This window comes from Dysidea avara, chromosome 3, assembly GCF_963678975.1.
Source record: "Dysidea avara chromosome 3, odDysAvar1.4, whole genome shotgun sequence".
Lineage (NCBI taxonomy): Eukaryota > Metazoa > Porifera > Demospongiae > Dictyoceratida > Dysideidae > Dysidea > Dysidea avara.
The window spans coordinates 33,468,371-33,496,039 of record NC_089274.1 but is presented as its reverse complement, the minus strand read 5'-3'; the positions used below and the strand labels follow the sequence as shown (position 1 = coordinate 33,496,039).

At 40.1% G+C, this 27,669-nt stretch overlaps 2 protein-coding genes across 2 annotated transcripts; one reads left to right on the top strand and one right to left on the bottom strand.

Annotated features, from left to right (window-relative positions):
* Positions 1-348: 348 nt before the first annotated feature.
* Positions 349-4,276, bottom strand: LOC136250782 (uncharacterized). The gene is made up of 2 exons (XM_066043069.1): positions 4,140-4,276; positions 349-1,804 (listed from the first exon to the last, which is right to left on the bottom strand). Exon 2 carries the CDS (start codon positions 1,799-1,801, stop codon positions 386-388), a length of 1,416 nt encoding a protein of 471 aa, XP_065899141.1. The 5' UTR covers positions 1,802-1,804; positions 4,140-4,276; the 3' UTR covers positions 349-385.
* On the top strand, positions 4,276-27,144 carry LOC136250781 (eukaryotic translation initiation factor 3 subunit B-like). Its single transcript, XM_066043068.1, has 20 exons — positions 4,276-4,438; positions 5,838-6,033; positions 6,517-6,636; positions 6,722-6,779; positions 6,828-6,956; positions 7,460-7,617; positions 10,297-10,342; positions 10,439-10,521; positions 11,442-11,508; positions 12,022-12,068; positions 12,128-12,266; positions 12,881-12,955; positions 13,020-13,092; positions 25,230-25,367; positions 25,497-25,575; positions 25,967-26,111; positions 26,160-26,291; positions 26,355-26,432; positions 26,481-26,577; positions 26,985-27,144. The coding sequence occupies exons 1-20, from the start codon at positions 4,324-4,326 to the stop codon at positions 27,065-27,067; spliced, it is 2,058 nt and encodes a 685-aa protein (XP_065899140.1). The 5' UTR covers positions 4,276-4,323; the 3' UTR covers positions 27,068-27,144.
* Positions 27,145-27,669: the final 525 nt, after the last annotated feature.

Sequence of the window (27,669 nt, the reverse complement as noted above, 5' to 3'; positions counted from 1 at the left end):
CTTTTGTGTGTTGAAGTCTTTGTGAGGTAATCAAGCCTTTGCAGGAGTTTAAGTCATTATAGTATTACATATCAAACAGTAATTGCACTGCAAGGGAGAGCAGATTATTTTATGCTATAGTTATTAATTAGATGGCTAAATTAGATAGTTTATAAATTCTGACTTCTAGATAGCAAAATTGCTGTTTTATAGTTACACTCTGAAATGGGTGCCAAATTTGTTGGTGCGACAAGAAAAGCGGTGATGCAGGCTGAGACAAGGAAGATTACAAATTTAGGAGTGTAAGCAATTTCATCACTATACAAATGACACTGCAATTTTTAGCACCATAACAATAAGCTGTGACAATTTTGCAGCAATATCAAATAATTTTACAATAACTATACTAATAAATGTAACACACTTCTCTGAAACATGGGTTAGAATGTTTTTTCTGAAAATCAGACAGTAGGAATCGCTGAAAGTTAGAGTCTCCACCAAACATAACAAGACATCCACTATTCTCTAAAATGGTACTCTGTAACGTAGCAATATATCCACTGTCTGTTATACCATTGGTGATGTCCACAAATGTGTGTTCCCATTTGCCCATTGTCAATGTATCATTGTATAGAGCTTGGAACAGTTCATTTTCAATGTCTGTCATCATCTTTTTTGTGAGATATTTGCCAGCTTTTATATCCCCAAACTTTCCAAGGTCCAGTGCTAAAAACACTGAACTAGAATTATTGTTTAAAAGAGACACAGTACGTTGTAGGCGTTGAATACAAGAATGGAAAAATTCCATCTGACCTTTTAAGTGATCAACATAAAATGCTTTTGATCTTTTGATTGATCGAAATGAGATACCAATGTAGCTACCAAAACTAGATTTCAAAATGTTTTTGACATACTTTTTACTGTCATCAATAATTCTACGACTTGTTCGGAGCATGTCAAAAGCTTCTGAGTTTCTGTGGAATTCCTGTTCAATGATTTTAATTCTTATCATTTCATAAATGCCTTCCCAAGTCTTAAACCAGACGACAGTATTAGCTGGGTCATACTGACCATATATAATTTTATTAAAAGTATGCACATGGAGAGCCTTATGTTTGTTAAATGACATGCACACATCTCTTACTATTTCCATTCCTAATTCTTTGACAGCATGTTCCTTGCTCATTCCTTCAAGTGCATTAATACTTCTATTGCACACAGGCTCATTAATTATTTCATCATTGACATATGCCAACTTGGGTAGTATGATATTTTTTCCACCTACAATTCTAACTAAAATGAGATGCTTAGGTTTTTGAGCCATGAAGGTATCCACAGAAACCAATGGCATGGCATTGTGCTCCAAACACTTTTCATTCCAATAATCAATATCAAAATAATCACGAAAGCGAAGTGTACTGCGTTTTGGTTCAAATGACCCTGGGAAATAAAACAATGACTCGCGCACATATGGCTCCACAGGTGACGCCCCAACAGATTTAGCCCACTTGGATAGTGTCAACATGTTCATGGCTGCTCCCAACTGCTGCTCAAAGTAGCTACCAGCAATAATAAAACCTCTGCTGTGTTGTTGAGTTGCATCAGATGATTGTGAGTCACTTTTAAAATCTACTTCTCTACTAGATACATGGACATTATTGTCCAATTGAACCACGTTAATATTGATGGAAGTACTTGCAGTCAATCTGGCATCAGGATAAGCAAAATGGTATAGTGCAAAAGCACAGATGCACACTGAAACAACTGATAGCACCACCAATGAATTTTTGAGTTTTAAACTGCGAAACAATACCTTATTCATTTTCTACAGAAAAGATACACACACAATGTAAGTGTTAGTAATATAACATTCTTTGTAGTGAATCCTTAACTATCTAGTTAATAATGCATTAAGAAACGAGAGAGGATGTCCTGCTGCCATTATAGCCTGTACACAGATGCATGAGTAAAAGTTCCCTTTGATCAAATTAATACCTCCACTGGTGATAACAGTCAACTAGTGATAAGTGTAAGTAAGGTTAAGCCTTTGTAGTTTAAATAGCTAATTGCTTTGGTATTTCTCCCAAGTGTATTTCGAGTAAAAAAGCTGCTAAGAATGTGTTACAATCATGTAATCATAATACTCTAATAGAACAGTCACCTAGAATTGGAGAAAAAACCACTACAAAATAATGAAAATTTGCTCTAGAGATTCAAACAACAGATCCCCAAACCTAAGCCTTATCCATTGAGCAGCTTATGCCAGTTGTCCAACGCAATTTCTCCCTTAAAAAATTGTAGTGTAATAAATTTACCTTGTAAATAGACTATTTGCAATATATATATATATGCATCTTGACTGGTGAACCCCAGACTACAAAGTTTACATCACACTGATATGGTTTGTAATTTCAAAGGGATAATTATATGTCCTAGTCCTATGTACATCCTCGATAAAAGTTGAAGTTGATAGAATTTCCCAGCACTGGCGGAGGAAGTAGTTGATGTGAGTGGGGGTTGACCAGAGTATAGAATCTTTAGCAGCAGGAGGTCTGGGGGGGCGCTGGGGGGCCACAGCCCCCCCCCCAGAAGCTGTAGTCTTTTTAACTTTTACAATATCTCAAAGTTCACCAGAATTAGTTTATAGGAAGCACTTCAACAATATTATAGTCAAATGTATTCTATTTGCAGTGAATAAAAAAATCTTTTTAGTTATTGCAGCGGAGTTAATGAACATACAGCATTTAAAGCAGTACAAAACAGCCTGTAGACACTTGAAAACAGTTGATACAGTAGTGACACCATATCAAAAACTTTGGTGCATTTACTGTACACTTATTATTTTTTTTATGAATTAAAAATTACGGAAAATAACACTGTCTTTCAAACAACGCATCATAACTTCAGCTTACTGCAGTTTACGGAGATGGGGTTGCACTTGTCAGAATCCTTGATAAATTGTGTGTATGGGCAATATGTAAGATTTTGTATAGCAACCAATGGAAAAGATAGGAGAGAGCCTTGTATGGTGAATTTATGCATCCAGGTATGAAATTGTACTGTGAAAAAACCTTGTTTTGTGTTTTGTGATGTATCTTTGGAGAATGGCCAGTTAAGCAATTAGTTCGGGTGGATTTTAATCTGTATGATTCAACTCATCGAATGAGACCAATGTAGCGAATTTAGATAAGGACAACCCAGCGCACTTTTGAGGTTTACGTACTGAGGTAACGAATTTCTCCTATAGAAAATTGTATGGAGCGCGCATTGTAGTGGAGTCAACTGTTAATAACTGTCACTATGAAAGTGTTACAGTAAAAAGTTTGGATGCCATTGTATAGAGAAATTCAAGGGCTTTGCTTTTATATATGGTTCATCAGGCAAATTATGGATTCTAATGGGTACACTTGTATATAACGCAAATACATACATGTATTTTCTATTGGGCAAGAAACAATGGCTGTTGACAAGAATTTTAACCGACGAGTGGGACCAAGCTAAAGTTAATGAAATAGTTTTTAGGCTGTTTTAATACATACTTCATAAGAATTGAGGTCAAAATTTAAAATTTTTAAAATATTACAATTTCTAATAACCTTTTTTGACATGACCAACTCTCAAATTTAGAGGTCAGTGGTTCGATCTTCTCTGTAGGCAATATATATATATTTGTTTTTAGACTACTTTTAGGAACAAATTTTTGAGTAAAAATATTTTCGTGGGTGCAGACAACCGCGAAAGAGGCAAAGCTAGGATGGAAGATGAGGCACTCTCCGCCTAAACTCCCACCCGGCCCACAAAGCCTGATGTCTTGATAAACCATCATGAGCAGCTAGCATTAAAAATTAATTTATGTGGAGAGATTTGACAGCTGTGGACACATATATTGGCACTCCTCAACAATAACGTTGACAACTCATAATCAATACATCCTACATAGGCTAGCTATATGCATAGTTGTTTGTCTACTAGTGTAATCTGGCTGGTATCGTGCCTTGTAGCTACCACATCACTAATTGTAACATTATGTAGATTACCCTGTACCATATAAACATCATTGTGTATGCTACACAGTAGTAATTAAACACTGGAAGAGCGCGCCAATACATAAAATAAGTACGCAGGTGCACGTAACTACAAAACATCATGAAAATGTTTACCAGCGTCCAAGTGGTATCTCAGCAGTACCAAGTCGTCCGATGTCTCCAGCACTGTACCCTCTACGAGTTAACTCTGTCTCTGTAGATAAAGAAGGGAAGAAAGATCTCGTGATCTCATAATTATTGGAGAATCTCGTGATCACCACGTGTACAGTTCTAATTTATTAGTGCAGCAGTTAAAAAGATGGACCAGAACCTTGACCAGAACGAGTCGGACGATTATCAGGACCAGGAGGAAGAACTGGATGACAACATGTTTGATGACCCGGAAGATTTCGTTGACGATATCACGGATGAAGGTTTAAACTTATTACACTGTCTGGTAGTGTCGCGTGTTTGTGCAAGCCAGCTGGCGAGCTTCGCGGTAGTTTACATTGGTAGTTTATAGAGAACAGTTCGGTTCACCTTGCCCTGCATCAGCCACGCATTGCTCGATAGTCAGGATATTTGTCCGTGGTCTCGTATAAATGCACTAAAAGGACACTTGATTATGTTCCTAATGCACCTATCAATATTATGCCCCACCATCCCCCTCCCGGGAAAGGTGGGGATTTGACTTTTTCAAAACTCAAATTCCCCACCCGTGGGGCATGACGAGTAGTAAAATCCCCACATAGTGTAGTTGGTTATTCTTACAGGAGGTGCGTAGCTTATAAAGTCAAGCAAGTGCTAAAATTTTTGAACAGTCAAATGGGGCAATTTTTAAGGTCAAATCGGATCAAATCCCCCACCATTCCCCCATGTACGCCCGGGAGGGGGGTAGTGGGGCTTAATATTGATAGGTGCATAAGGTATGGGCTCTCTGTACTTAGTATATACTTAGTAACATAGTCTAGTAGACCGTTTTGTTACTCCCCAGTATCAGTAGCATCTACACTTACCATGCTTATGTGGCCATTAGACTTCTGTGGTAGTGGTCATGCCCAAATTATTAGCTATATATCCTGGCCTTTTTCTGTTGATCCTTCTGCAACTGAAACTCAAATTTCTTCCTTGTAATGCCTTCCCCAGTCCCACATAAGCATGTATCTTCCTTATTGGGGGATATCACTTGAAAGCACTACCGATTCTAAACACATTACATCAGCGGCGGAGGAAGTAGTTGATATGAGGGGGGGGCTTCGCTGAGCTGACCCAGACTTCTTTCTATAGTTTGGTAAGGTGAGACCAAAAAAAAAAAAAAAAAAAAGGTCACAACCAGCTCACAAGAGCTTTCCACCTCACCAGCTACCATTTCTAGCTGATAAACTGCATAAAAATCCTTACATAGCTCGCTACACACTGACTACTTTATTAGTGTGACTGCTCTATTAGAGTATCTCGATCTTTATCACGGTTTTCAGCCCCACTCCAAGAAAGATAATTTCGGTGTGATATCATTCTGAGGGGGGGATTTAGCCCCCCCCCTTTCCACCGCCTATGCATTACATGCTATAGCACGTCAAATACAGGCCATATGTATGTCAGTAGTCATAGCACACTTACATCAAGGCTTTAAGCATTAATTCTACGGGTCTGGTATTCACCAAGGCAGTACAGTAGTAGTAGTAGTAGTAGTAGTAGTAGTAGTAGTAGTAGTAGTAGTAGTAGTAGTAGTAGTAGTACACTACCAGCCTTTTGTTTAATAATACGTATTATTTCATTTGACTTTGTTTACCATAATTATACTGGTAGTTCATTGCTGATTTATTATCACAGAGTTAATGGATGACATGTTGGCCCAGAGACCAGAAGAGGACACTTCACTGGATAACATCATAGTGGTGGACAATGCCCCCATAGTTGGGCCAGATCGTCTAAGTAAACTAAAGGGTGTACTGAAGAAGATATTTCAGAGATTTGGTGAAATAGTCACAGAGTTTTATCCTGTTAATGAGAATAATGAAACTAAAGGGTGTGTACTGTGTGTTGAAGAACCTGTATTAATGGCAGCTGCCTGTTAAGTAGATTACCAGTATGACCAGCCAAGTGAAGTATTGCATACAGTAGCAAGGCTCAGACTTAATGCTTTTTTCCTAACAGTCGAAAGTGGTGAGGTTCTGGCCTCACTGGTTGGTGTGCACCTACCCCAATGGCTGACGCCTATGTATACAGTTTGTATCGTGATTGTGTTCACGTTGTTTGTATACTGCGTGTAGTGACCAAGATTTGTTATGTTCCTAGCCATAGAATATTTTACTACTTGGCATATGTAGGATCAACTTCAACTAAAAGAATATAGCATAGATGTGAGGGAAACTAGCTCAGATGGTAGAACACCTGCAGCTTAGCATGCAGGAGGTGTTATACATCATTACAGAAAATGTTATGGCCACACAGTGATATAGTAAACTATTGCACAGTTGTTACCTTCATGTGTGGTGTTGTTACTGTTCAGCTATTTCTTCATGGAGTTTGCTACTCATGATGAAGCTGTGGCAGCAGTCAATACTGGTAATGGTTATCGCCTGGACAAGTCACACATCTTCGCTGTCTACTTCTTCACAGACTTTGAGAAGTGCGTATCATATAAATCCACACTGTTATTGGTGTATCCTTAAGAATTAAAATTGACCTTTTCATTTGTGTACACTTGTATTTAGATATGAAACGCTTCCTACTGAATGGAGTCCACCCAAGAAAGAGGAGTATAAAGAAAAGGTACATATGGCCCTGTTGAAGTTATTGCTCTTCAGTTCCTGTTACTAGGGAAACTTGTGGTCATGGTTACTCAACCCAGACTGTCATGACCAGTACTCAGTGATACACAATGCTGGGGCCACTGTATCAGTGTTCACTAATACTAACACTGAACCCAAACTTGTGATGACTAGGGAGGTTCGTGTTCAGTATGTCTTGTGTTTCTTGAGTACTGTATAAGGAACATATGGTTCATAGGTATATACTGCAAACATATCAGCTTGGCTTTCATTGTAGTAAATGCTACTGCAAATTGTAACTACCTGTATGCAATATATGTTTCCTATATTTTGTCCAACCCTGTTTGGTCAGTGAATTATACTGAGGTTACAGCATGCCATGGATTCTAGTCAGTGGTAATACCCCACATCACTGTCTACAATACGGCATGCTACACTAGACAGTGTGATATGCAGTATGTTCATACTAGAGCTCCTTGGGCTACCAGGCTAAAGTGTTAGTCTGAATAGTAGTGAGGGCTCGCACATGTATTGTATGATTTCTACAGGGTAACCTCACTTAGTGGCCACCATTTTTGTGGCCATATTTTTGGTCTCCTATTAATGACATTTACACTGTTATCTTCTTTTATATGTGCATGCTTGAAATATATGTTTGCTTGTAATTGGCTGCATGTTTAGAATTGGACGGACACCTACGTGCGGTGGTCTCCCCAAGGCACTTATCTTGCTACTTTCCACAAACAAGGGATAGCATTATGGGGTGCTGAAGACTTCAAGAGGCTGGGACGGTTCAGTCACACTGGTGTATCACTGATTGATTTCTCTCCTGATGAAAGGTAGACTGATTGCAGTAGTGTATGTTGGACCTTTGTTGTTAAACATTGTATTGTTTGTAGTGATGTGCAATACTCCTGAAAGAGCGTATTTGTATCTAATAGCTGTGTAGTCACCAATACGATGTGATACATGATAAGGTGCATCTTTCTAAAAGTGTGTGGGCTGCTATTTTATTTTCGTAGCTAAGTACCAGCTATACATCATCATACAATACGATAGTGCTATATAGTAGGGACCACAAAGGAGTAGGCATGGCCCAGGAAAAACATCACCCAAAAGCCAGCCTCACTTTTCCCTGACAATGATGAAGCAGTACTGGTTATGTAAAACTAAGCCCAAACAAGCCTTCAGATCGACTCGAAACGCTTTCAACAAGTTGCTACGAAATTTACAAAAAAAAAAATTAAATGGAATTTTCTACTGACTGAACTGAGTAACTAATTGACTGACTGACTGACTGACTGACTGACTGATTCCTTCAGACAAGCGTAACTCAATAATGGCTAAGGCTACAGGCTTGATTTTTTCACTGTTTGACGTTGCTTTGGCCCGAGAGGTGCCTTTTGGCATTATACCACAGTGCTTACAATGCATTCTTCATGGACTTACCAGTGTCCTCCTTTGTGTCCCATTCTTCTTTACTGACAATGAAAAGTGTTGATTTGGCAGTAGCACGTGATGGCTTCCCTTCGTAAAGGAAATTGTCCGTATTTTTCATAGTAGCTACTTTGATTCCAGAGGTACTTTTCGAACTGTTCTTGATTTGTAATGCTGTGTTATGGGTTGAACATAGCTGACAACGAAGCATAATGGATACTTCGCTTTTCAGACGATAATTGATAGCTGAGACGTGCAGCACCATTTCTTTCTTTTGATGCGGTGTTTGTGTGTTCACTAGTCACAATAATTTTATTTTACAAAAAAGTTAACAAACAAGTACACAAAAAAAATTGGAATTTTTAACTAAAGTAGGGACTATAACACATTGATAAAAGTATTGAAACAAGCTGGAGTAGTGCACGATATTAAATCACAGTAAAACTATAAGTTATAGTTATATCCCGGTATGAGGGTGATATCATTGTTATTACACGAGTCCGAGGCGGAGCCGAGGACGAGTGTAATAACAATGATATCATCCGAGTATACGGGATATAACTATTTTATATCCCAGTGCGCGGGAGTACGCAGAAGTTTACGGATAGTAAATTAAGTTCCGGTTTGAGTTCCTGTCACTGTGCTCAAGATTTCGTCCGAATTGTGTGGAGATTCTACTTCGTAGCCACAAGAGAGACCTTACATACTGCCTACAAACTGTAACGAAGGGTGGTGTTATGAAGCAGCGGTTCCAGGTACGATTCGCCTTCGTCAGAAGTTGGTATGGTGATGTCGCGTGGTGTGCAAGAGAAAAATAAAGACCAACAAGTGGCTACCATAGTCCAAGATAACGATGAAGCTAGAGGAATTAGTTCTTCACCATAGTGACCGTTGGTAGTGATTGCTGGAGCGAAAATCGTCACGGACTATTCTTGACATTTGTTAAACTATCATATTGGTAACTTGTAGTGTTATTGTGTAAAGGATTAACAGTTTTCTTGTAAGATTTAGCTAGTTTTAAGTGCTGTATTGGTGTGTTTTGTATCAATATTTCCTTGTTCCATTGGTAAACAATGCCATTCGTGGTTATTATGATGTCACGAAAGGGACTGAGTGGCTCCGCAACAGGGTGATAAGTTAGTTATCACTGGGTGATAACTAATATATCGTACAGTAGCAGCGCCGCTCTGTCTAGCTGTATGGTAGTTATAACCCAGCGCGGCGCTTTGATACTCCCACGCACTGGGATGTAAGAGGTGTTATATCCCTACTGTGCTCAAGATACCATGCACAGTATCACTTCTTATTGTTTTACTGTGATTTAATATCGTGCACTAATTCAGCTTGTTTCAGTACTTTTTATCAATGTGCTATGGTCCCTACTTTAATCAAAAATTCCAAATTTTTTGTGTACTTGTTGCACTGTGTTTCAGGAAAGTAGTAAGCAACCCAGCTACACTGTTCTTCAATATTAAAGTTAACTAAATACTTTGGTGGCCGATAATTTTTGATGGTTTAGTACCAGCTATTACTACACTGCACTGTTATATAACAAGCTTTAAGAATTAAGGAAACTGGTAAACAACCAAGCTACACTGTTAAATTGCACACATTTAGACCTTCACATTTCTGTGATTGTAATCAAAATATCAATATGCAAGCATGATATCGATATTGCCAAGAGTAAATAATGGAGAAGATTATTTACTCATGATATCGTGATACAGCCAGAGTATCATGATATTCCGATACAGTATACCAATATGTATCGCACATCACTAATAATGTTTGTGCAACATTTATTGTAACCCCCAAATTAGAAAGTGAAAATGGTGATTTTGGCTTTGCAAGTAATTTGGTGGCCCATGCAGTGCAAAAAATTATGCATCAAAACAATTAAGTATGCAACTACTTAAAATGAGGGTGTGTTGAGGGTGTGTTGATGTGTTCTATTGGAATAGATCAATGTTGGTGGTGTGGGCTGCATTGATAATGTGTGAGCTAACAGTTTGACAATCTGTATTAAATCCTATTTTCTGTACATGTAGTAACATTGTTTTATTTATATATATGATAAACAGATACCTAGTAACATTCAGGAAAGCTTTGCAGGAGAATGATTCAGAGGTTAGCTATCATATGTACCATTCCTACAATTATCAGATTATATGCATTCAATGTGCAGTATAGTTGAAGCATCTCATTTTTTGTGTTCGTTTGTAGAGTCTGGTCATCTGGGACATCAAGACTGGTGCTAAGAAGAGAAGTTTTGCTGCTTCTGATGCTACAGATTGGCCAATAATAAAGTAATAACTATTGTGTGTAATACAGTACTTGTAAGCTTAACAGTACTACAACGGTGTGGGACTGGTAATAATCTAACTATGTGTACACTGTACTAATGTTGTGGAAATGTGTGGAAGCTTTCAGGTAATTATTAGGGTTGTACCGATACCGGTACCTTTTTATATCCAATCCAATATCAGATATTTGTTATCAAGTACCAATACAAGTTTTCTGATGAACCAATATTACAGAAACAGCTGATACTTTGAAAGTGCATGTAACCAATATCCCTTATTTTAACATAAAAATGTTTTGTCACTATAATATATGTTTAATTCAAATAGTTACCAATGACTGTTTGTAAAGTATTTTGATAAGACTCTGGTCCGATTTGTTAGTACGTACGTACGTACAAATCAACTGCACAAAACCTCCAGTAAAGACAAAAATTACTGCCCGTGCTGGTAATATAACTTGTGCATCTCTACCATACCAGAATCCCCACCTACGCACAGCATTTCAGCAGTTACCACTGTACCACAAAGCCGCTTGCACAACTACTTGGCTAGTAGTGCTACTTATACAACATAAATAAAGATCATTGATATACACCTCATAATTGACCGATACCAGTTCTTGTGATATCAGTACCGATATCGATAAAGCATTGGTATTGATTGGTACAGCCCTAGCGTTTATAACTGCATCCATCATATTTAATGCACAGTTTAACTTCTTAGGTACGTGCGTGTATATGTACTTATTTGTGTTCTAGGTTAAGTGTGAAGTGTAATTATATTATATTGGCAGTCATGAGTATTCTAATTGCTGTGTATGACTGTTAGGTTGTACATGGCCCACAATTTCTTATTGAAACGTCATATGACAGTTTTTCCATAATTTGTTATAATGGATGTGATCACCTAGTGTTTACATGTAGATGGAGTCATGATGGAAAGTATTTTGCTCGGTTGTCAGCCGATCGTCTAAGTGTTTATGAGACATCAGTGAGTGATTGTGGAAAATTATGTTGTGCTGGTCTTCAGTCAGGTATTTTTCTAGAAAATAGATTTGGGGGTGGAGGGATCCGAGTTTTTCAGAAATTGAGGGGGGGGGGGGGGGGATTTAAAATAGGCTAAATCACCTGTTTACTCAGGCTGTGTTTACTGATATCTACATCATACAGTGCAACAACAATACTTTCTTACTTCTAAAAAAAATAGTTGTAGAAACTCAAACACAAGGTGTTTTCACTTCAATTGTGTTTTAAGCACAAGTTGGTGTTTGGAGTAGAAAGCCAAGAAGAATTTGTGTTTAATGCCTTTTGTTTTATTGTAGCTAGCTAGCCATTGACTGTAAATTTTATGATTTCAAATCAATTTATCATTGTTTCATCATTGGGCAGAGTTAAGGGGGGGGCAAATTCTCCCCTTGCCCCCCTAGAAAAATCCCTGCTTCAGTGCATTTCAGAAGTGTACTTAAAGTGTGGAGGTATTACTGATTACATGTTCTTACTATAGACATTTTACATGTTGGACAAGAAGAGCATTGTTGTTCCGTCAATCAAGTAAAGGGAACTTCCCATGCAAATATTTTGTATTTATGTACATTTCTCCTTTATTTCAGGGATTTCTCATGGTCACCAACTGATAACACGATAGCTTACTGGGTACCAGAGATTGGACAGATACCAGCCAAAGTGACACTAATTGAAATTCCGTCTAGAAATGAAATCCGTACCAAAAACCTATTTCTTGTTCAAGATGTAAGTATATACAGTGTAGTCTATATCTGTTTATTATAGTTATATCCCATTACAAATTTGTATCCCATACCGCAGTACGTACAATACATGCTTCATGGACTTATAGTACCTGTGTCCTCCTTTGTGTCCCATTTATTTTTGCTGACAGTGCAAGGTGTCGATTAACAGTATTGACGTGTGATAGCTTTCCTATGCTTGTAACGTGAGTTTTCCATTGTGACTGGATATTGCAGAGGACCTTCTTGTAGTGTTCTTCATTTGTAATGCTATGTAATGGGCTGAAATCAAGCATAATGGCCATTTCAGTATTTGATAGTTGGGGCGTGTGTTTAGATACAAACAATAAGCCTGGCACCATTCTTTCTTCTTTCTTTCAATAAGCCTGGATCAAAAAAAAAAAGTGAAACAAGTGAGGTCACCTACACCTGAAGATATACTAGTAGACATTTAATCCCTAATTCAGTCTATGCCCATGACTGAATTAGGGATTAATTGTCCACTAGTATATCTGCAGGTGTAGGCAACCTCCCTTGTTTCACTACTTTGCTCCCTATCCAAATTTAATTTTTCTTGTACTTGTTACAATTGTTTTATGTATTTGTATGTTTGTATAGTGTCGTATGCAGTGGCACAAACAAGGTGATTACCTGTGTGTAAAGATCAACCGCTGGGCTACCAAGAGTAAAAAGGTGTGCCATTATCAATGGATAATGCTTGTATTGTTTACCAAGAATATTATGTTTCTTTGTTTAGAATTTGACATACACATTTGAGATATTCCGTATGAGGCAGGCACTGATTCCAGTTGATACTATAGAAATGAAAGGTATGGTAGGTAGATGCTAAGGCTACAATTATTATTTTTTAAATGTGTATATAGTATGTTCACGTTGAGCTTGAGCCCTCAAAAACATTTAATAACTCTTGGATGTAATTACCAAGTTCTTGATATTTGTAGTGTTTGACGTACTAAAAGTGATCTTTTCATTCAAATGTCTGGCTCGTTATTTATGACCAAAGTTTTCAGCATATGCTTTTGTTACAATGCGCTCCTTAACTTGTAGTAGAGCCTAACTGCACATGTCTGCTCTTGACACCTTTGTTGTCACCACTTCTGGTGCATTGCAGCACTTTTGAGCTCCTGCCATTAATCATCTGGTTGGGTGGAATGCTATTTCTCTTGAGAAAAAAATCACTTCTCTTTTTAGGTGTTTTCTCAGGGCTCAGTTCAATGTGTAAGATATATGTACCTTAGGGTGCTTTATGGTGCTGCACCTATTCGAAATATCAGATAAGAAATTGTCACAAGATGACTTTTATTTGCCAGAAACAGTTTGACCGGTTAATAGCCGCGGCTCACATAATAGTCGCCCCAGATAGTAACCACAGCGCAACCTTGAATTACTGTCTTATAAGAGCCGCGGCTTAAAGAATGGTTACACAAGGTCAGCCATTTGAAAATCCATATAAACATTACAGGCTACTGCCACACAAGCTCATAGTAGCCGCCCTCGGATAGTAGCCGCCTTCGCATAGTACCACATCATTTTCCTTGCTGAAAGTTATAGTACCGGCGGCTATTAACCGGTAAAATACGGTATTGTATGATGACTTACCTTCTTGATCACTCACAGTCAATCTTACAGTTCTATAGCTACTTAGTCTCAGAGTTGACTTTCTATAACTATTATGATTGCTGCAGTATTTGAATTTAAACACTACATATTATAAAACTTTGTGTGGGTGACATCAAATGAAAAGGTGTACTTTATTTTCCTGTGGTTGTACGGGTGTTTAATCCTCTGGCCGCTTCTAATGTATCCTCCACCCTCATCTAGTACCCATACCCACACATCCTGCACCATACACATTCATATTGGTATGTAGCTGCCAAGCGCGGCTACCAGTTTACTTAATACCATGTAGAGTAACAAAGAGGGGGAAGTGTTCACTTAAAGCCAGAAACTCTGTTGAACTACCCGTCAACACACACACACACAAGCATACCCTCCATTATGCCTTTTATTTATACTGTTACTTACTGCACTTTAATCAGGCTATACAGTTATGAGGGACTATGTATGTGACTCCAATTATGAAAAGGATATAACTCGAATCCCAGGTAACAAACAGCCTCTCTGAATGGGTGTACTAAAGAATCCATCCTTGGCTGTTTCTGATTTTCTGCAACCACGGTCCTGATTGGGAGCACCTGTGGCCGCTGCTGTGGTTGTTCCACCTGCCCTTAGGCAGTTCCTTGAACCTGCTGTGGGATAACGCTCCTGATTCTCTCAACCTTTCACATATTGCACTGGCTCCCTGCCTGTATTCCTCCTAGCTTTACTACAGTCTCCCAAGTACTTCCTTCATGGTAGATGTTGCCTAGTTATGCATAATTGCCAGTCCGGGTTTTGTAGGTACTCAAGTGCACTTCGATGGACTATTTGTGAGTGCAACTAGGAAGCATATGTGAAATATATGCCTAAATACTAGTACTGAAATGAATCACAGTTTTTCCTATTCGCATGGTTATGAACAAAACAACTGAATATTTGATTATTCTTTAACCATGTTTTCTGTTCAATAAGTACTGAAACCTTTGTTAGGAATCAAGGTAAAGCCTCAGAGTTTCTATCTCTTCTGAAATAGAATTTTACAGCATAAATATGTCACTTCGTTCAGAATATTAAATTTCTAGTCTCTTCGTTCAGAATATTAAATTTCTAGACTGGACTTAACGAATATTTAACTAGTGTCTTAATGAATCGAATTATAGTATCATGCTGACCGATTACCCAAATAATTGTTTCAGCACTACTAAAGACATATTCCAAGTCGAAACAGCACAAATAACACTGTCAATACTCTCCGGTACTCAGACTGGTACAAATATCACTGTCAATACTTCCCAGTACTCAGACTGGCACGAATAACAGTGACAATACTCCCCAGTACTCCGACTGACACAAATAATACTGTCAATACTCCTCAGTACTCAGACTGGCACAAATAATACTGTCAATACTCCCCAGTACTCCGACTGACACAAATAATACTGTCAATACTCCTCAGTACTCCGACTGACACAAATAATACTGTCAATACTCCCCAGGACTCAGACTGGCACAAATAACACTGTCAATGCTCCCCAGTACTCAGACTGGCACAAATAATACTGTCAATACTCCTCAGTACTCAGACTGGTACAAATAATACTGTCAATACTCCTCAGTACTCCGACTGGCACAAATAATACTGTCAATACTCCTCAGTACTCTGACTGGCACAAATAATACTGTCAATACTCCCCAGGACTCAGACTGGTACAAATAACACTGACAATACTCCCCAGGACTCCGACTGGTACAAATAACACTGACAATACTCCACAGTACTCAGACTGGCACAAATAACACTGACAATACTCCACAGTACTCAGACTGGCACAAATAACACTGACAATACTCCCCAGGACTCAGACTGGTACAAATAACACTGACAATACTCCCCAGGACTCAGACTGGTACAAATAATACTGTCAATACTCCCCAGGACTCAGACTGGTACAAATAACACTGACAATACTTCCCAGGACTCAGACTGGTACAAATAATACTGTCAATACTCCCCAGGACTCAGACTGGTACAAATAACACTGACAATACTCCCCAGTACTCTGACTGGCACAAATAACACTGACAATACTCCACAATACTCAGACTGGCACAAATAACACTGTCAATACTCCCCAGGACTCAGACTGGTACAAATAACACTGACAATACTCCCCAGTACTCAGACTGGTACAAATAACACTGACAATACTCCCCAGTACTCAGACTGGTACAAATAACACTGACAATACTCCACAATACTCAGACTGGTACAAATAACACTGACAATACTCCCCAGGACTCAGACTGGTACAAATAACACTGACAATACTCCACAGTACTCAGACTGGTACAAATAACACTGACAATACTCCACAATACTCAGACTGGTACAAATAACACTGACAATACTCCCCAGGGATCAGACTGGTACAAATAACACTGACAATACTCCCCAGGACTCCGACTGGTACAAATAACACTGACAATACTCCACAGTACTCAGACTGGCACAAATAACACTGACAATACCCCCCAGGACTCAGACTGGTACAAATAACACTGACAATACTCCACAATACTCAGACTGGTACAAATAACACTGTCAATACTCCCCAGTACTTCGACTGGTGCAAATAACACTGACAATACTCCCCAGGACTCCGACTGGTACAAATAACACTGACAATACTCCACAGTACTCAGACTGGCACAAATAACACTGACAATACTCCCCAGTACTCAGACTGGCACAAATAACACTGACAATACTCCCCAGGACTCAGACTGGCACAAATAACACTGACAATACTCCCCAGGACTCAGACTGGCACAAATAACACTGACAATACTCCACAATACTCAGACTGGCACAAATAACACTGTCAATACTCCACAATACTCAGACTGGCACAAATAACACTGACAATACTCCCCAGTACTCACACTGGCACAAATAACACTGACAATACTACCTAGGACTCCGACTGGTACAAATAACACTGACAATACTCCACAGTACTCAGACTGGCACAAATAACACTGACAATACCCCCCAGGACTCAGACTGGTACAAATAACACTGACAATACTCCACAATACTCAGACTGGTACAAATAACACTGTCAATACTCCCCAGTACTTCGACTGGTGCAAATAACACTGACAATACTCCCCAGGACTCCGACTGGTACAAATAACACTGACAATACTCCACAGTACTCAGACTGGCACAAATAACACTGACAATACTCCCCAGGACTCAGACTGGCAAAAATAACACTGACAATACTCCACAATACTCAGACTGGCACAAATAACACTGTCAATACTCCACAATACTCAGACTGGCACAAATAACACTGACAATACTCCCCAGTACTCACACTGGCACAAATAACACTGACAATAATCCCCAGGACTCAGACTGGCACAAATAACACTGACAATACTCCACAATACTCAGACTGGCACAAATAACACTGACAATACTCCACAATACTCAGACTGGCACAAATAACATTATCAATACTCCCCAGTACTCCGACTGGCACAAACAACACTGTCAATACTCCCCAGTACTCCAACTGGCACAAATAACACCGTCAATTTTCCCCAGTACTCCGACTGGCACAAATAACACTGTCAATACTCCACAGTACTTAGACTGGCACAAATAACATTATCAATACTCCACAATACTCAGACTGGCACAAATAACACTGTCAATACTCCACAATACTCAGACTGGCACAAATAACACTGTCAATACTCCACAATACTCAGACTGGCACAAATAACACTGACAATACTCCCCAGTACTCACACTGGCACAAATAACACTGACAATACTCCCCAGGACTCAGACTGGCACAAATAACACTGACAATACTCCACAATACTCAGACTGGCACAAATAACACTGACAATACTCCACAATACTCAGACTGGCACAAATAACATTATCAATACTCCCCAGTACTCCGACTGGCACAAACAACACTGTCAATACTCCACAGTACTCAGACTGGCACAAATAACATTATCAATACTCCCCAGTACTCCAACTGGCACAAACAACACTGTCAATACTCCCCAGTACTCCAACTGGCACAAATAACACTGTCAATTTTCCCCAGTACTCAGACTACAAATAACACTGTCAGTACTCCCCAGTACTCAGACTACAAATAACACTGTCAGTACTCTCCAGTACTCAGACTGGCACAAATAATACTGTCAGTACTTGGTAGACACATCTGAGCTCTGCATGCTATTAACACCATAGGATACTTATGCTGAGAAATTCATAGGGTTCACCACAGCCTTTGCAAAAATCAGAGCAGGGGTCATCAGTAAGACATGCATATACAACAGGCTGACACACACTGCGTAGTTAACAGTACATATCACCACATGCTTAAGCTTTCTCTTGACTATCTACCACATGATTTCACCCCACATACAATACCTGCTCTTACTTTAAAGGATACTGTGGACTTGTTGCCAGCTTGGGGCAATTAGCCTCAAGTGACCTTATACTCAGAGCATTGAACATGATCCTGGAGGCCTTTGAATCCTGGCCCGCTTCCTTTATTAGCTGGTCTCCTTTACCCGCTATACTGGTCAGCCACGTCTCTCTCTACCCCTTTCACCCGTTTTTCTTCTTCGCTGATTCCATCCCCGACTTTTAACACCTCCAATGTTCTCCAGTGGAACCGTGGCTGAGTCTGCTTCTTGCACGAGCTTCATTTTTTGTCCGCATTGGTACGTGTAGCCTCTTCATCTTCTTGGCGGCAGCGTCGAGTTTATCCGTCTCGTTTCTCCTTTGAGCTGCTTCGTCCTCGTAAGGGCACGTTCAGTTGCATCTTCCTGGGCGGCTCAGCCATGTCCTGTTCAAGCTTTCTTCCACTTCACATCCAAGTGACGTTGACGCAGTACTCTATCGACTTTATCTTCGGTTGTCATCGCGCAACTGGTAGCCTACACTTTGAAATATGCAGCGTAGAATTGACATGCGTTCACACCTTACACATTTAAGTACCCTACTCCCACACCTGGCACGTGCGACAACTTCCGATTCTGGTTGGAGGTTATTTTCTGTCTAATTCACTTTGTTCAACTGACAGAAAATACACATCCTCATTTCCTTCTTGCTTCCATAGGCATGAAAACACCAAGAAGCATGCGTATGCTCAACACCTTCACGAAGTGGAGTGTGCCTCTTTTACTTCCCTAGTCATGTCTGCTACTAGGGGTCTGGCTCATGAGGCAACTGTTTTTATCATTGCTTGGCTTTCTAAGTGGGGCAATGGCTACTCTGTTATCATGGGCTGGTTAAGATGCTGTTTGTCTTTCTCGTTCCTGCGGTACTCAATACAATGCATCCATGGAGCCATTGGTCACTACATCAAGACTCCCCAGTTGTGGATTTGATTCGGGCAGAGTATCACTTTACCGTGGACAAAGGATTTAACTGTAAAAAAAACCTTTTATTTTCCATAAAGTTCAGTTGAGGTGTTAACTGTACTTTATGAAACGTTAAAGAGGCAATGCATTGCAAATTTGCTTTGTTATAAAGCCTTTCAAGATTGCTAAGCACATGATATATTTGTAGAAGTTTAACTGCAGGTGTTATCTCATGCCGTGCTATGGACCCAGCAGTTTCTGGAGCAGTTGTGCTCCCTCCTGTGTCTGCTGTAGTGACATCGGCCCCAGCTCCTGCAAGCCTGCCTCTACCACTTCTACAGTGTGCTTGAGGCGTAATTACTCCAGGTGACTTGTCCAGCATTGCTACTGTGGTGGCAGGAATACTCCAGGTGGGGCTGTTGTCAAGGAACCTGCACCCCTCTACTTGCGACTCAAACCCCATCCTCCTTGTCAGGTAGCGTATATATTTTGTGTTTCGTTGTTGTTCTTGCTTTAATTTAGTTATTGCGTATTGCCTGACTGAGGTGTAGTGCACCGACCCTCCTCATCCATCTAGCGCAGTGCAGTCTAGTGGGATGAACCCAAGGGTCTGGCAGTCTCCAGCTAGTTCAGCAAATTCTACCTGCCTTTGTCATGGCAAAGAGGCACGATTGACTGGCTTCTACTTACAGTGCAGCGCACTGCTGTTGCTCCGCTGGTCTACTTTTATCATTGTTCTCTTACGCAGGTGGCCGCAGCGCCTCTGCTTCCAGTGGATCCTCTACTGGCACTACGAGATCCTCCCCTTCCCCCCCTTAAGCTTGATGAATGCTCCTCAACCTCCCAGGGGTTATGTCACCAACAGTTATGGTCACCAAAGGAATACTCAGGGTGTCATCTTGAGTTATTGAGAGAGTCAGGCAGTGGGAATTTGCTTCTTTCTGCTTCTGGGGAAACAGACGCAGGGGAGATCTTTACCTCAACTTCAGGTGGCTAAGGCTCCAAGAAAGACACCAAAGGACTTGACAAGCTGGTTACAAGCATACTCACACTTTATGGTGGTCCTACTTTCTGCTCCAGCCACCCTGAAGGAAGAAGCAGTGAGCCTTGCTGCACATCAACACATCATTCAACTGGCTCAAGATGTTGGGGGCCACCAGTGGCTAGTTTACGGCCACAAATTTAAGAAGTGGACAACAGCTAAATCTATCAAGAGCTGAACTTCACTATTTACAAACGATGTTTGTCGATGTTTGTCTATTTACAAATGACACGCATGAATTCACCTGGTGCACCTCCTGGTGTTCTTTGCTGCCAAGTTCGACTTTTGGTTCTCTGCCACTCGCATTCCAGGATGTTTCAACTCAAGGGTCGACACAATCTCCAGAAACTAACTGTTTCTGTATTGATCAGACAGTCCAGGAAAGAGTGGGAGTCAAAGTGATTATAGGAGATGACCTGTGCCCTGTCACAGTCCTTCTGGTCTACAAGGGAGTGCTCCTGGAGTGTTATTCCTTTGGCAGGATGAGATGCCTTTATCCCAACCCAGATTTGTTACGGCCACTCATCAGACACTGACAACAGCTAACCTTCCTGCCCAAGACATAGTTAAAGAATAGGAATGGCCACTACAGTTGCCATGGCTGGCATAGAAGACTCCACTATCCAGACGTTGGGGCAGTAGAAGAGCGCATCATATCGTCTGTATGTCAGGTTGGACCCCCAGCATCTGGCCACAGTCTCCTCGACCCTGTCGCAGCAGCTGTAATGGTACTGACACCTATCTACATAGTTGTACTCTTCGTCTTATTGTGGATGCTGTACTTTACTGTACGTATTGATTGATTGATTGATTGATTGATTGATCGATCGATTGATTGATTGATTGATTGATCGATTGATTGATTGATCGATTGATTGATTATGGCTTTCTATAGCCTCTCTTGCTCCTCTAGCTGCATGCCGTCATTGTCTTTGCAGGCATATAGCAGCACAGCCAGCTGAAGTACTATCACGCTACTGCACAATTATTTGAATGTGTGAATGGGGCACTGCTGTGCTGTGGCTACAAGGCTGTAGGAACTGCGAGAGTTCTCTTTCAGTCTAGCTTGAGTGGGTCTGGCATGTCCCACAGCCTTGAAGGGAGAAGGCAACGACTGAGTAATCGCTTTCTATCCTCAGACGGTTGCTGTGCAAAGCAGCCATGGAGGAGCCTTCCTGATGGTCACAAATCACACGAGTTCCAGTGAGACCCCATGACTTCGTGAACTCGAGAAATACACTGTTCCATTCTCCCATTCCTTGCTAGTGTAGCAAGTTGCTGCTTCGTGGAGCCTGCTAAGTTAGTGTACAATAAAATCATGTGTTTTCAGTGTGTGGGAAAACAATCTTAAAGACCATGCACAGATTTTATTCTATGGCAATAAACAAGCAGCTGAGGAATAATTGATACTACACAACAACTTGTACCAGGCAGGTTGAAACAGTGATGCTATTTTATAAAACAAAGTACTTTATCTCAAACAGGATAACCACGCCTCTTACTATAATGTATTACAATGTTGGATAGTCCAGGGACCAGCTTACATGACTTACAATCTTATACAAGGATAGAGGTAGCCATATTGACGATCATAATTCTCAATCCAGACAGGGGTGACCAGGATCGAGAATTATGATCGTCAATATTTTGCCTTGGTTGCTTTTATTTCACTTATAAAAGAGCCCTGATTCTTGATCATCAACCGTAAAAGCCTAGTAAATGTGTGTTGCTAAAAGTTTGCTTTCAAATGTGCTTGTTACTTTTGTGTACATCTTGATGCTTTATTCACTGTGTAAAACCCCCTTGATTATTTGATTGAATCTTGATCCCAGTTGTAGGTGTTTCAACAAACAGTATAGAAGTGACTAATTAGCCCTTAATATACAAAGACCACCATTTTAATGGCACACACATATTCCTTAAAAATGGTGTAATTTGTTTATCACATAAACAATTCGCTACCATTGCCCCTTAATAAAGTACAGTTATGACAGTAATCAAAATAACAGTTATAGCTGGATGCCACCAACATTATACCATAGAAAATGATTGTAGGATTATTTCACAAAGTAGCAGGCCTGTTGTACACTACAATGAAGTTGGAATGCTAGCAATAATGTACACCTGGACTATTAGCACTCACCTGGACTACTGTTTACATGTATAAGCAAGAGTTAGATATTTTTATTATGAACTCTTGGTGTAAGTGTACAACCAAAGTGCCATTTTAGTACGTTTTATATACTGGGCTAGAAGGTTCCATAAATAATTTGAAGCATTTCCTTGCTTGTGCTATATGAATAATAAAGCACATGTTGCTGTCAGACCTTCAGTGCTGGTCACTGTAAAGTGCTAATAATATTAAAGAATAAAAATAAACACTTAGAAAGTCCATCCCTCCTGGAGGAGACTGAGTGTGGCGTTTGACTGCACATTGGGTGGCCTGAAGTTTGAATCCTGGGGTAAGAGGGATTTTTTTCCTTTCTTTGGCCCATTTCTGTTTCACCTAATCATTTGAGGTCTCCAATTTCTGTTAAGTTAGGTAATCCAAAAGCTGCAGCACATGTTGCTGTCAGACCTTCAGTGCTGATCATACAGTACAATAGTAGGGACGGTGAAGGTGTGGGCGTGGCCCACGATGAAACATCACCCAAAAACCTGCCTCGATCTTTCCTCATTGGTTGGATAAAACACAGATCAGGCTTTGCAGGCTCCTTGGGCCTTCTTCACATGTAACGCTAATACTAATTTTATAATCTAGCCCAAAAGTGCCTTCAGATCAACTTGAAACGTTTTCGTCAAGTTGCTACAAAGTTATTTAATGGAATTTGACTGCTTGCCTACCTACCTGCCTGCCTGCCTGCCTGCCTGCCTGCCTGCCTGCCTGCCTGCCTGCCTGCCTGCCTGCCTGCCTGCCTGCCTGCCTGCCTGCCTGCCTGCCTGCCTGCCTGCCTGCCTGCCTGCCTGCCTGCCTGCCTGCCTGCCTGCCTGCCTGCCTGCCTGCCTGCCTGCCTGCCTGCCTGCCTGCCTGCCTGCCTGCCTGCCTGCCTGCCTGCCTGCCTGCCTGCCTGCCTGCCTGCCTGCTTGCCTGCCTGATGCGTCCAGGCAAGTGTAGCAGAAAAGTGGCTGCAGCTACAGCCTTACTTCTTTCACAGCCTGCCCGATGCATTCTGGCAAGCGTAGTGGAAAGGTGGCTACAGCTGTGGCCCTACTTCTTTCACAGCCTACCTGATGCGTTCAGGCAAGCATAGCGGAAAAGTGGCTACAGCTACGGCCTTACTTCTTTCACAGCCTGCGTGATGCATTCTGGCAAGCGTAGTTGAAAAGTGGCTACAGCTACAGCCCTACTTCTTTCACAGAAACTCTTTGAATTCACTTAGGAAGAAACCTTTGGTATTTTGATGGCCATACAATACGTGTGCTATTGTCTTACTTTTATCCTTCGATATACTGAGCGGCCATAGCACAGTACGGCTTCAATCTCACGTTTCACAATGTTATTGCACCAACATATTGGAATACACATGCAGGTAGTTCAGTGAGCTGTTCTCCGTTGTAGACGAGATTTCGCCTGCCACCAGGAAATGGACTGCTTGTGGAACGGTATATGTACAAGTATTAGACTATTGTTGTAAGTGAGTTAGTCTGGTATAGCTGCATGTAAGTGAATTAGTCTGACAGCTATGCAAGACGCCCTGTGCCGTTGGTGCATATCAGCAATATAGGTGCAGCTGGAATGTAAGTGGATAGCCCCTGTGCTTTTATGAATATAATTATTAGATTCATGGTTGCTGCAGATCATAATCTAATCACGGGCTAATATACCCTTCGACACTCTTGGTTTCTATTATATACTCTTGGGATAATAAAGCACAAGGCACACGGCCGAGATGCTAATAAAGCTGAATGCTTATTAGCATTGAGGCCAAGCGCCAAGTTGTTATTATTACAAGTACGTATATGGACAGTAGGAATATTCACTTCTTATTGTTTTACAGTATCTGGACATTACGTACTATTCCGATCCAACTTGTTTCACTTTTTATTGCAGCGGTACTACTCTAGATTAAAATTCTTAATTTATTCTTATACTTGTTTGTGAAATTTTTATTTTGTCAATTAGCTACCTTCACATATGTAAACAGCTACAATTCTCATATTAATGAGTGAATGATTGCATAAAGTAACACGGATATTTCAGTAATTGTTTGTTTATGCGAAATGGTAATTTGAAATGCGTATGTGGCAATGGGTCTTGTTCGCCAGTTTTCCGTGTTATTCAATATTCAACAATTATTGTACAAAGAAGGTGTAGTAAGGACCCAAGATAACTCCAGCTCACTAAAGCAACAGTTGCACAAACGAGCGTGTTGCCACGCCTTCAGGGATTCGCTTTGCACTGCCAGAACTTTAACATTAGCCAATTCCCTTTAACGCTATCATGTTTTCGCATGGTTCAGTGGCTGAATTGGGCTAAATACAACAACCCTTAATGGCAATGAAAACGAACAATTACTGAAATATCTGTGTTACTTTATGCAATCATTAATCACGGGGTAATACACCCATTCGATACTCTTGGTTTCTATTATATCTTGATTATCCTTATACGGTAGCACTCACGACAATATAATTAAAAGTGGTTGACACTGACTGCTATATATTCTATTAAAGTGATACTGAATGTGCTTAGTTTATAAATTTATGTGATTGAACTAGCACACAGCTAGGTGTTTAGACAATGGAAGTCTCATAAACAAATATAGGTCTAGTTCTTCTATAGTACTATGTGATGTACTATTGTCCAAACTTCTTAGGATATCAATTGTGTTGTAATGGGTTGAGAGGGTGTTAATTGAAACTTTACTTTGATTATCTTATATTATTCATACTAATTAGATCAACCGATATTGTCTTTTGGACTGGAACCGTATGGGACAAAGTTTGCTGTACTACATGGGGAGCCTCCTGGTCGTATATCATTTAGCTGTTATGAACTCAGTCACAAGGGAGCTGGTAGTAGTATCAGTCGAATCAGTGAGTGAATAGTGTATGGACTAGCTGTGTCTGATTTACAGTGTTGTTTGTATTAGTATTTTGTTGTTTGTATTAGTATTTTGTTGTTTGTATTAGTATTTAATGAGCTCATTTTGTTGTTGTATACAGAGACAATGGAACGAAAGCCAACTAATCAAATATTTTGGTGTCCCAAAGGAAAGTTTTTAGTACTTGCTGGCTTGAAAGGGTAAGTTGTAAACATTCATGGGTCTGTGTATTGTGTGTAGCACTGTACTACGCACATGTGTGTGTGGTGTGTACTGTGTGTGTGTGTAGTGTAGTGTGTGTGTGTGTAGTGTAGTGTTAGTGTGTCTGGGAATTCGGGTTCCCACGCCTTTACCTGTGAGACATGGCACAGCTTCCTGCGGGTCACTAGTCCTGATCCAGGAGGATGACTCATAACACATGAGTAGTGCACAGCTGGTTCACTGGGGAGGCATGACTGTGCTAGCACGACAGCTGAAGGCTTTTTGCTTTGTGTGCGTGTGCATGCTGTGTGTGTATGTGTGTGTGAGTGTGTACAGTGTGCGCATAATTGTCTATGTACACTTTAACACATTTTTGTGTCATACCTATAGTATGGATGGTCAGCTGGAATTTTATGATGCCGAATCTTCGGAATTCATACTAATGCAGTCATCTGAGCATGGGATGGCGACAGACCTAGAGTGGGACCCCACTGGCAGATATGTAGTGACATCTGTTAGCTTCTGGTCCCAAAAGGTACTTTAACCATACTGTACATATGTTAACATAGTCTCTAACCCACAGATGGATACTGGGTTCATAGTATGGTCATTCCAAGGTCGCCAGTTGTACAAGAATCCTGTCACCTTGGATAAGTTTTGTCAGTTATTGTGGAGGCCAAGACCACTTACCCTTTTGTCAGCAGAAGACATCAAGGTACCACTGACTTTCCTTTAATTGTCTCCTATGTGGTACTTAAAAACTTTGTGTCTTCCTCAGAACATCAAGAAGAACTCCAAAAAGTACCATCACCAGTTTGATGCACAGGATAGGTTAGGAAGGGAGAAGGCTTCTCAGGTAATATGGTGTTGTTTAAAGTGTGTACTTAGGCAGTCTGTGGTGTAGGTGATCATTGACAAGAGGAGAAAGATGATGGATGAGTTTAGCAGATTTCGACATCGTAAAGCTCAAGAATTTGAGACAGCGAAGAGACCTACTGATTGTAAGTGGAAGGTTATCTAATATGGGTGTATATTTTAATTTAACTATCTCAGCAAATCCCCATATACTGTAGTTTATATGGCATGCTATAAAGAAGAAAAAAAATGCAAGCTTTAATTGAGCCGTTACTCAGTCTCAAATTAATTAAATCTATACACAGCATCTTATTTGCCTACTCATGAAAAATTTGAATATCTTTCTGTACCCTTTAGGGTATGTGTGTTACCAAGAGTATTTGTTTACAACTGTGAAAAAGATTGTTGTCATTTCTCCATTTGAAATTCCTTCTTACTTGTATGCAAGCTAATACTATTGTGAGCATTTTGAAAGGTCTAGTGACCTGTTAGTGTGAAAACACTGAACGATCATAATACATACCTAGTTTATGAAGGGTTCTATATTTTACAGATGTTGAACCAGAGTTGGATGAAGAAAGTGATTTTGAGGATCTATTTATTCTGGAGAATGAGGAGACTGAGGAACTGACCTAACAGTGTAACATTGTATTGTGACTACCTAGAAGTGAATATATTTCTTTATAAAATCTACATATTTACAATTCAAACAATTGTGGTTACTGTATGGGTATTAGGAGGATGTAGGACATGTGCGAGTGTTGCTAACTTTAATTACATAATTATTATTTGGAAACCACGTGAATCTCAATAGTCGTAATACAAAACCAGCAAATATTTGAAGTTCACTAGATCTTTAGATAGCACTTGACAGAAAATGTACTGTACTTTGTTTTGAAAGAGCCTCCGTAACAGTAATTTTTAACCATTTCACCATTTCTATATCCAGGGGCCCTTACAAAGCAAAGTATATAGCCTTGAAGTTGTCAAGTGCAATCTAAATGAGCACCCTAGTGAGCCCCATTGTTGGCTGGTTTTGTACTGCAATTTTTGAGACTCACATGACAGAAATACGTAATTGAAGCAAATGAACAAAATACTCTAACAGAACATATACACACTCAGCACAAACTTGTTTGCTTGAAAATATTTTTTAAACGTCTTGCTTTCATCACAGTAGTTTTCTGATAAACACAATTCTGGTCTAAAGCCATAAATATATGTGTTTCAGCAGGTGG

What these genes read in the sequence shown, in the direction of transcription:
- LOC136250782 (XM_066043069.1), bottom strand. Translation starts at nt 1,801, where the DNA reads ATGAATAAGGTATTGTTTCGCAGTTTAAAACTCAAAAATTCATTGGTG.
- LOC136250781 (XM_066043068.1), top strand. Translation starts at nt 4,324, where the DNA reads ATGGACCAGAACCTTGACCAGAACGAGTCGGACGATTATCAGGACCAG. An exon ending in TAGTAGTATCAGTCGAATCA is followed by an intron (nt 25,368 to 25,496) that starts GTGAGTGAATAG and finishes TGTTGTATACAG; the next exon opens with AGACAATGGAACGAAAGCCA. An exon ending in GAAGGGAGAAGGCTTCTCAG is followed by an intron (nt 26,433 to 26,480) that starts GTAATATGGTGT and finishes TCTGTGGTGTAG; the next exon opens with GTGATCATTGACAAGAGGAG.